Raw genomic sequence first — 10,697 nt, 5'->3', positions numbered from 1 at the left:
AGAAGCAGATAACCAGGATACTGTTGTGGTGACTCAGGTGTGAGGTGATAAGTCTCGGACTAAGACGGCAGCAGTGGAAAGGTGAGGAAAGAAGAATTCACAAGACAATAAGAAGACAGACACTCCATGACTTAGTAACAGATTAGCTATAGGAACAAAAGCTGCTCCAAGCTCTGAGGATCTAGAAAAATAAAGGCCTCATTGGAACATAAGATTAGGACCTTTATTTCTGAGACATTAGATTTGATGTAACAGTATCAGAGAGACAGATAAATAATTTGAAACTTATTACATCATAACTGAATGGCCAGAGGTCAATCTCTTTAAGAAGTACATTTTGAAGCACATGGATGAAAAAGAAATAAGGTATATTAGCTAGCACATATGCTATAATCATAAAAACCAAAATATAGTTTTCTTTCATATTAATTTTATTAGCAATTATAAAATAAAACCAGTTTATGAAAATAGTTCCCTTTTCAAGATATAGGAACTACAGTCTTTGCAAAATATACACACCCATAATTGTTACAATACATATCCTTGTATATACCCTGGACATTATAAAAGTATTTAAGAGTCACACCCTGTAAAAGTTGGGAGAAGAAACATTTTCTCCAACTTTGGTCATATATTGTGACATTCAAGCACTTAAACCACACTGTTGAAATAAAACATGTCTCTAGTGTACAGGCCCAAAGGCATTTAACTTTCAAGGTCCCATAGGTTCTTTTATTGTGCAAGGTAAAGAACCAGGAGAGGGTTCCCTGAGAGTTCATTTACCTTATGTAGCTCAAGCAGTGGTTTACTTTCCATACTTAATCATGGAACTAAAGGAGGGATCTTGGGCAAGTCCCCTCCCTAGCATCCCTAAACATGGAGCATGTCTCCTACAAGGGGACTCTAACCCTTGAGCCCTAAGACACTCTAATTCTATAATTATCTAACATACTTGCAAAATGATGCTTTTGCAACTCTAAACTCTAATATTGCAGATTAGGCTAAAGTTATAAAGATAGTGTGACTTTCCTAAATAGACCATTTAGGGTTTATCTGGTGGGAAGCACTTGGGAAGATCAGCAAGCCAAAAATTTCCTCTTGGAACTACTGGAAAAGATCCTTTTCTCACCAAGGCATAAACCTCAGAAGCCCAAGTTCTTTCTTACTTAGGAAGAATTGTGATGAAACAGTGGGAAAGAGCCTATAATCTTTCAAATCTGTAGGCTTAAGATAAGAGCTCTGACACAGTAAGAGCTGGAGACCATTATAGCCTCACCAGTAAAGGGTTCACTGTGACAAAGAGCCATTTGCATGTACTCTCTACTTCCTGATTAACCTCCCAAGGTTTCCTAAATATTACATTCTCTCTTTAACTGCAGAATACTGGCCTGATGAAGTTCCAGACATAAAATGTGTTGTTTGAATTCATGATGTTAGTATCATGGTGCAGCACTGACACTTAATATCATACTGATATACTAGAATTTAACAGTGATTTTGTTTTCCTATTGAAGAAACTACAAAAATCAATCGACCATGGATTCACAGGTCTTTACATTTACTATATAACACAAAGCATTATTATATATAACTCCATAAGGGAAAAAGACTACAAAAAATAAGTTTACTAGGATTACTGTATTTTAAAAAGTAATTAAAAAAATATATACTCCAAAGTCCCCTAAGTATTTGGTTTAGAAGGTAAGAGAGGTATCTTAATAGGGTGAACCATAAGGAACTATGGTTTTTGTAAGTTAAAAAGGTAAAATCTCATCAATTTCTTATGGTTCAACCTAATAAAGCCCTGAGAAAATTTTATTTGGCATCACACCATAAATTCAAGGAGAATTTATAGAAAATCACATTTCTAGTATAGGGAAAACACTTCAGGATGGAAATGTGCACACTGGCCATGGCAAGATTTCTTTCTTATGATTTTTAAACACCTTAACTTAGAAAGTTAAGAAAAATTTAGTGCAGTTTCAAAAAAACAGAGGACAATTAGACTTACAGAATGTAGCTACAGATGGTAATGCCACTAAAACAGAAAACTATTAGCCAAATTTGGTGATTTAAAGATTTTTTTTAAGTTTATGTATGAAAATTTCAGCATTAGAGTGAAAAGGCACAAATATGGGTTAAAAGAATGACAATAATTTATAAAAGCCTTGAAAATAAGGCTAATTCATTTGTTTTATTAATACCATTAAGTAGGCACCTACTCCAGCTTTGGCCTCCTAAATGGGATTACATTTCAAATGAATTCTCAACACAACACTAATTATACAGCAGCATTATTATCAATAAGTTTCTTAGCCTCTACACTGCTAAAGGAGAATCTAAAATTTCTTCCCACCTATATCCCATCAGTACCAAAAATACACTTTTAAAAATTACATATATTTATACTTAAGAGTCATAAAAAATTGTGCAGTTTTTCTTCAACTAATGATGTGTTCTCTTACCAAATGCCACCCCAACAACCAAAGCCAAAACCAAAACCAAAAAATAACTGACACACACAAAAAATAATAATTGCTACACCCAACTGACTGGCTATCCTCAACTAATTAAAGACATACCATATTCAAAAATGGTACCTTAACTATGAAATGTATATAGTCAGTGAAGTAAATGCAGATTTTCCAGGTGTGTATGCGGGTGGTATGTCTCAACTGGGTGATGGCGTACTTTAAAGAAATATACATTTCAGCAGTGATGCTTTATTTGGAGCTCTGGTACCATTTACGAACGGCCGCTCCAATGCTACTGGCTACTACGCATAAGGAGCCACCCACTGTCCACCACGACGGCACATCATGAAAGAAAATAATCTGAAAGATAAAAGCGAAGACCACATCCATAGTCTTCATTAATGCTACTAGCCCTGCTTTTTCTATTTGAATGGCTTTTGCGAGAAACACCTGACCTCCCAAACCAAACAGCCCAATTAGTATGAGAAATAGCCTGTCCAACCCACAGTGCGGCAGACTCCACTCTCCTAATATAGAAAGGGCAATGATGCACTCGGTAAGGCCGGCTACTACATAATACCAAATGCTCAACATGTAGTCCACAGATGTCCCTATTTTCCGTAGGATAACTAAAGTCACGGCAGCAAACACAGCGTGTACAAGTGCTGCGAAAGCACCCTTCAGGTGAACTGAATAGTCTTTATCCGTCTCCACGACTTCGGAACCAAACAAAAATGGCGGCCTCACGATAAGGATCACTCCGGTGATTGTGAATGCAGTGAAGACAGCGTCCCAAGGGCTATACTTTTCCTTGAGAAATATGCAAGCAATTATAGACGTAAACACTGGACAGCTAAATGAGATAACCGTGGCGTCAGCGAGGGATGTTGACTGGTAGGCGTAGTATAAAAGGATCATGGCACTAGAACCAAGGACTCCTCTGAGAAGGAGGAAGATTCGTTGACCTTTGGGGCCTATAAACCCAGTTCTGTAAATTCAAAGGAAGGAATGCATATTAAATGAACTCGGTATTTGTTTTCAAATTACATTTTTAAATTAAGCATTATCTTAAAAGTCCTATCAGAAAACAAGGCAATAGTAAATTAATTATGTCTACAACTATTATACACCTTTTAGAAAGTGTTTCCTAAATATAGCTAATGACATTAAAGTGTTCACAGTAGAATCAAAAATAGCACAAGAGAAATACATAAATAGTATAAGTCAGCAAATATAGATATTATTTTCCCTAGGTATAGGTACATGCCTGCAAAAAAGACAAAAAGGAAAATATACTGAAATGTTCATCATGGTTATATCTTAATAGGTCGACTCATGGGTAATTTTCCTTTCTATTTATTTTCCCCAAATTTTCTATAATGAAAAGTGTTATTTTTATAATAAATACAATTTCATTATTTAGCTGCCCTGTATAAGAAAACTTGGGAATGCGAGCGTGCATTCTCAATCTTAGTGAGTTTTTCTGTTACAGCTGAAAGCAATGCTAAAGTTTACTTCAGCCATTGAACATGAGACTACTTTTCATTGTTCTCCTTAGGAAAAGAGTTAAAATACGCTGGAAAAGAAACTGTAGCATTCGGATAAATATAACTGCTGCTCAAATGCTTTACAATTAAATATTTACGAAGCATAGTACTGTGGAAGTTCCTGGCTAGGTGCGGCTCACTGGTCTGTGCCAGGGCTGGCCTCTTTAGAGCAGCGTCTAGGCTTGATATAGGGAGCCCTTGGTCTCTGGAGTTAGAAATGCAAGTGTGGTCACCTTTGGTCCATACTTTGTAAAGCTGAGAGTTTTTCATGATAGTGAAACATAAAATGGGCCAAAACAGATTAGTGCCAACAATTTAAGAAAATTCTTCTAAGTGCCTTCCGGCCAATACCTTTACTCCAAAATGGAGAGAATGATTGTGTTAGCGTCAGTGGTCTGTTGCCACCTTTAGACATTTCTGAAGTCTTACCTACCATCGTTTCCTAAAATATTGTGACTTGTCCACACCTACACGGGAATTTCTGACAATATTTCTGATCTTAGAGGATTTTCACCTTTTTCACCAAAGACTTGGGATAAGGAGTGAAACTATTCTAAGTAAATCTGCACTGAGTTATAGATACAAAGAGACTTTGGTAGCAAGTGACTGAAGCTTTTAATCTGGAGTTTAAGCATCTTTACCCAAAGAGAAAAAGAGCCAGACAGCCACCAGGAACCCAACAGGCGCTCCTCCCAGGTGTCTAAGTACACGGGGGTCTGTAGAGGTTACAACAGTGTCGGGGAGGTATAATTTTCACCTGGGGAGGGTGTGTGTATGGGGTCCATGTGGAAGGGGAAGGGAGGCTGGGCCGGGAGAGAAGAGTAAGGATGGGGACTACAGTTTTCGTACAGGGTAGAGGACAAAGGATATCATTCCCTCCAGTTTACAGATGAGGACGCTGAACAAGAAAAGAGCTAAAAAGGCCTTTCTCAAGATCCCCTTTCCCCTTTCCCATGGCACCCTAGTGGGAAGACCTAAATATTATTACTGTAACTTTCTGTCTGCCCTGGTAGGAGAGCAGCCTGTTCTACTTAAAGAAACCTCTGACACTAGGAGACACTACTGTTTCCTCCCGTTTACTTTTTTCTTCCAAATACTAGTTACGCCAAAGGAAAGAGGGAGGGTGGTACAAGATGGGGGGAATTGTACAAGGAAAGCTTTGTTCTCAAAATAGGGGGTGGTAAATAACTGAATCTCTTTCCCCTCCTTTGTTTGGGCATGTGGTTGGTGCTTATGAGAGCATCTTCTGTGGGTGGATCCTTGTGACTTTTCATTAATCTGAGCCAAAGGGTGTAGGGACTGGTAAATCTATGAGAGGGATAAAGCAGAGTCTGTAGAGTAGATAATTTAAGCAGGTCAAAAGATTTACAAACATTTATTAATACCTTCTACTTTGCAGGTAAGAAATACTTACTTTCTGTATATTAAGCATGGGATAATGATTAGCATTTGGAACACACATCGGAATGCACTAATTTCTACAGCGTGGATGTCTTGCACTTTTTTAACAAATAAAGAGCCCACTGAGAAGAGGAACGCAGACAATAATGTGTAAAACAAGCCAAGTCCAGGACAGGGTGCTTTCTTCTCAGCTTCTGAAAAAGATTAAATTCTGGTTAGTCCTTGCTTCCAAGGGTATGTTTAATCACTTTTACTTAGAAATTGAGAAAAATGGAACAATATTAATAGCTAACAGCCTACAAAAATTACCTCCTAAGCATATCCGTTCTCTGGATCTGAACCATTTTCCCCACGAAGAATAAAGAACCATAGACAAAGGGCAACAATTTAAACCTACCTTTTTAAAATGCAGTTCACCCTATAAAATGGATCTCTTTGTCTCACTGAAGACTCATCCCTCACTCCTAAAGTCAAAAGGAAGTAAAAAGCTTGCCAAGATGGTGAAAGAAATCTTTAAGAAATGCTTATCAAGATGGCTAGAGAAAAATGCTTCCAAGTGATATTTTATATCATCTCATTGGTGAACTCGGCTTTATGTAGAAAGTGTTCTTTTCTGGAAAACAGGTCCTAACTGTGTGATATGGCTACTTCTTGATTAGCTGACTTCCCCCAGAAGCCTGTAAGCTCCTCCAGGGCTAAGATCTCAGCTGCCCTGTTCAGGCCTGGCCCATGGAAGACCCTGAATAAATAATTGCTGAAGGAAATAATATAAGAAAATTTCGTGGAAAGATGTAGGGTCTAACACCACAGGCAAAAGCATAATCTGAGAAGGCTCTCTGTTTAGTTATTTTGAACAGTTAAGGAGATCTTAAAGTTTTCACGGTTTATGACTTATCTTCCACTTAGAACATAAACTCTTTGAGGCCAGGGGCTAGGTTATCTATCCCTCTGACTTAGTACTTAAAAGTGCTTAAAAGTGCTTAAAAATTTAAAAAAACAAAAAACAGGACTGCCATCTAATTCTTGGTTTGATCTGAACCAGGAAACTTCTGCTTTCTCCAGGGCATCAAGTATTCCATTAATGACAGTCTGTAGGAGCAGCCACTGCCCCTGTCTTAAACAGCTGCCTAAGACAGGAGTAGAACCTGCTTTCAATCTCACCCCCATCATTCAGAGGACAGCAAAATGCAACAGGGTAAGCAGAGAACTTAAAAGATAGGCCACACACTGAGGAATTTTTTTTTTCTTTTTTGAAACGAACACAAAAACAAGGACAGAATAGGAAGGAAACACCGTACTGGCCCTTGTTAGTTAAGAGCATAGCAGAGGTGAAGGATGTGTAGGCACATGCAATTTGTAGTAAAACAAGGATTATCATTCCAATCTAGGAATTTACAATGGGTTACTCAGCCATAAAACAGTATTGCACAAAGTTTTTGTTTTAATGCCCTTTTCTGATAAACACAAACACCAGGTAATACATTTCAACATCCTCATGTTAATTAGATACCTTTGCCCACAAGTGACAAACAGTTTGCAAAGTGGGACCAAACTCTGATGATGCACAATCTTCCTGGAGGTACACTACAGCCTTTGTAGTAAAAGATGCCATTCTGGTCAGTGGTCTCCACCTTTTCCTGTTCCAGATGTACTGCTGAAGAGAATGACTTGGAGCTAGCAGTCATCACGTAATAGGTTATCCATTATAAGTACCCGAATCCTCCACGCTGTGTTCTATATCTATGTGCTCAGATACTGTAGGAACCAAACTGCACATACCCACTCAGCCCATGAGAAGGAAGCTTTAGAAGACTTCCAAGTTAAGCACCACAAGGTACATGTATTGGCTCTGGTCAGCCTTAGAGGTCAGTTTCTGAAATTTCAGAATTCAGGTCCAAATAAAATAGTTTTCTTTCTATAAATTTATTTATTTTATTTATTTTTTATTTTTGGCTGTGTTGAGTCTTCATTGCTGTGGGCGGGCTTTCTCTAGTTGCGGTGAGCAGGGGCTACTCTGCGTTGCGGTGTGCAGGCTTCTCATTGCGGTGGCTTCTCTTGTTGCAGAGCACAGGGTCTAGGCACATGGGCTTCAGTAGTTGTGGCTCGCGGGCTCTAGAGCGCAGGCTCAGTAGTTGTGGTGCACGGGCTAGGTTGCTCCGCAGCAGGTGGGATCTTCCCGGACCAGGGCTCGAACCTGTGTCCCCTGCATGGGCAGGCGTATTCTTAACCACTGTGCCACCAGGGAAGCCCCAAAATAGTTTTTCTTAAAAGAAACCCAATCCTTACATAGAACCTACACCCTCAGAAAGAACAGAATAGGAAGATCGAGGACAGAAAACATCTCCCTGGTCTATATTTCAAGGATCTTTGCCAACCTAAACTTTTTTTCCAGGAATATTTTAACTTAACATGATATTTTAACTTTTAAAACTTTAAGTTACAAGGCCTAGTTTAACTTGATTATTTGTTATAAGACTGAGGACTGGTTCTCCTCAGGCAGACCTCAGTCTCTTACAGAATAGTAATTTCAATTCTCTCTGTCAAAGGAGATGGACAAGAGAGTAGCATAATCCAAAGAGGCATCTGCCTATGTAATATGCTTCCATGATCATGTTCCACTGAAAACATATCTAATAATTTGGCAACTCTAAATAATTCAAGTTAAGTAAGTGGTCACAGTGCGATTTCCTGAGTCAGAAGAAAACTGAAAAGTTGCTCACTTTCTCTATCCTCTGCTTTAAACTGGTGATTCACTACCCAGGTTGGGAATTAGAATCAACTGAGGAACTTTTAAAACTTCAATGCCAGCCCTACCCTAGACCCACTGAAATAGGACCCCAGTCACTGTAAAAAGCTCTACTGGTTTCAGGGCCACTGCTACCCTAAGGAACTCACTCCTTCCAGGGGGATGTGAGGCACAGACTTAAGACAACTTCTTCTCCTTGCTTCAGTCTAAGACCCACACTGTCCCTCAAGAAAATAAACAGATGTCTTAGGATAGCTGTGTGCTGTCTGGGAAGGTTATCCAAGAATGTAAGAAAAATGGGTAACAGTTTCAACCTGAACTTGAAAATGAACTTTCTTGAGATAACCAATTGGGTTAAGAAGCTAAAATGATACTGTCACAAAGTTCAATAACCACAGTACGGTGTGGGGGGGTGTTAAAGTGTTTCTATGGCAATCCCATTTTTGGAATATTATATGGTCACCTTATCTAAGTCTTATTATTAGCAACTTTCTTTGAAATTAAAAGACCCCTCAAGATTCTTAGGTGCAACTGCTTACGTAGGTTTTGCCACCTTCTGCCTGAAGTATGCCTCTTTGGTTCACAAACAGGGGAATCATTTAAAAGTTTGCAAGGACTAACTCAGCAGTCCATCGTAACAACATTCAGCCATAGGATGCTAAGATGAGAAACTGACTTCTTCAAAGCTGGACATCTGGTCAGCTCAGCTGAAGGTAACCCTTACATAAATAATCAGAAGCCTGATCATTTCTCTTAGCATTAAGGACAAAAATGCAGCAAGAACCATCTCCCTGGGGTTTGTCTCTCTACAAAATGTGTGAATTTTCTGACTCTCAAGAAGTGCAGACAGAAAGCGGGGTCAGCTAAGAGACATAGAAATCCCAGGTCACACTTAAGGGAGGTGATCGAGAGGATGAGGTGGTGCAGACTGTGTAATTTTGTCTTGAAAGGACATCTGCCTATTTCTGTTTTCTTTGAGGAAGCTGCTCCAGGTGGGTGGTGGAGTTTAAGGAGGAATGTGCTTGGGGCTAGGAGAAAGGGCTCTGGGCTGGGTCGCTAGCAAACTGGGATCCTATCCCTGGTGCTGCCCGGAACTGTGAAGTGTCTCATCCACACATGCTAGATCTTCGAAAAAACAAAACAAAACAAAAAAACCCTCCCAAAGCCCTCACCTTCCCAGGCCTCAATTTCATCATTTGTGAAAGGAAGACATTGAAAAAGATAAAGGGTTCCTCACACGGGGTCCCTGGCTTTGGAGGCGGGTCCGTGAACCTCTTACCCGTGTTTGTAAGATTGTGCCTCTGTCTCATTTTGCATCAGTTGCTACAAATTCCTTGTAACTCAAAAAGGTTAAGAACCAGTAGTAGTCCCACTCAACTCTGCCTTCCCAAGATTCTAAAACTCTGAGACAAACGTTTTTCTAGACTCGATGCTTTTCAACTTCCTCTTCAAGCAACACCGTTTACATTGAGATCAGTTTTCTTGCTTAGCTTCCTCCCAACCTCGGCCAGCTGCGGGATGGCCTTTCTCCCTGACTCCCAGTCTCGGGCAGGGCACACCGAACGGCAATCTGACTCCATGATCCTGCCCGCAACACTTTAATCACTTTAATTATAAGAACAGTTTCAGAATCCCAAATGGGTTCCAAAACAATCAGAAACTTTCTCCGCTCTTCCCACCGACGGGGGCGCGGGGGGCTTCTGCTTTACAGCCCGCACCCCCCACCGCCCCCAGGTGACAGCACGAGGGTGTTCACGAGCTCCGAGCAGGGTGGGAAGGGGGGGCGCGGTCCACACGGGGCCCCCGGCCGGCGGCTACGGGGACCCCCGCCGCTGGCGCCCGCCCGGTCCCCCACGGGCGAGACCCGCACCAGGGTCCGTGCGCCGCACTCACCCTGCTCCGCGCGCGAGCCGCACGGCAAGGAAGGACACTGCCAGCACCCACCGGGGCCGGGCGTCTCCGCTACCTCGGTGGCCGCCGACTCTTGCCTGGAGCCCGAGGGCGGGATGTCCACCAGCGGCAGCCCGGACTCCAGCCGCTTGGCGGCCCCAGTGTCGTCCACGGGCCGCATCGCCCAGCCGGCGATCTCCCCGCGGCCACCGCGGCGTCTGGCGCCGGCAGCCGCGGCTCCACTGCTCCGCTCTTCCGGCCCGCGGAGGTGGCGGTGCGGCGCATGCGCGTGCGGCCCTTTCGCCTCCCCACCCCCTCCACGGGGAACCGCGCTCGTCCTCTGCTACCCTCTCACCTTCAGGTCCCCGAGGGGAAGGCCGGCCGCCTCCCAGGTCAGCTGCGGTGCCCGGGCCTGGCCCCAAGGCGTCCACCCCTCTGCTGCAGTCTGGCTAGACTGGCGAGCGGCTTGGAGTCATCCTTGCCAAGGCACACTAGACCTCTTTCTGTCATTGCGAAAGGAGGCAGGGACCCCCGCGGGTCGTGTAATTTTCTCTTAGGGCGGCCAGTCGGGAGGTTAGGGGAGTGTGCATTTATTTCTCCGTGTGGCGCCGCATGCAGCACCTCTAGGACACCCTGAAG

General features: G+C 42.1%; 1 protein-coding gene across 2 annotated transcripts; it reads right to left on the bottom strand.

The window, feature by feature from the left end:
- Nucleotides 1-209: 209 nt before the first annotated feature.
- On the bottom strand, nucleotides 210-10,313 carry SLC35G1 (solute carrier family 35 member G1). 2 transcript variants are annotated; one of them, XM_032609208.1, is made up of 3 exons: nucleotides 10,062-10,313; nucleotides 5,436-5,616; nucleotides 210-3,462 (listed from the first exon to the last, which is right to left on the bottom strand). In XM_032609208.1, the coding sequence occupies exons 1-3, from the start codon at nucleotides 10,237-10,239 to the stop codon at nucleotides 2,724-2,726; spliced, it is 1,098 nt and encodes a 365-aa protein (XP_032465099.1). In that variant the 5' UTR covers nucleotides 10,240-10,313; the 3' UTR covers nucleotides 210-2,723. The 2 variants fall into 2 exon arrangements, with proteins under 2 accessions (XP_032465099.1, XP_032465100.1); XM_032609209.1 differs by having other exon boundaries at nucleotides 10,113-10,302.
- Nucleotides 10,314-10,697: the final 384 nt, after the last annotated feature.

Source organism: Phocoena sinus, chromosome 16 (genome assembly GCF_008692025.1).
Source record: "Phocoena sinus isolate mPhoSin1 chromosome 16, mPhoSin1.pri, whole genome shotgun sequence".
Classification (NCBI taxonomy): domain Eukaryota; kingdom Metazoa; phylum Chordata; class Mammalia; order Artiodactyla; family Phocoenidae; genus Phocoena; species Phocoena sinus.
The sequence above is the reverse complement of the archived record's forward strand: the minus strand, read 5'-3'. Positions and strand labels throughout refer to the sequence as shown.

What these genes read in the sequence shown, in the direction of transcription:
- SLC35G1 (XM_032609208.1), bottom strand. Translation starts at nt 10,239, where the DNA reads ATGCGGCCCGTGGACGACACTGGGGCCGCCAAGCGGCTGGAGTCCGGG. An exon ending in CGGCTCGCGCGCGGAGCAGG is followed by an intron (nt 5,617 to 10,061) that starts GTGAGTGCGGCG and finishes AATCTTTTTCAG; the next exon opens with AAGCTGAGAAGAAAGCACCC. An exon ending in CCATGCTTAATATACAGAAA is followed by an intron (nt 3,463 to 5,435) that starts GTAAGTATTTCT and finishes TTGAATTTACAG; the next exon opens with AACTGGGTTTATAGGCCCCA.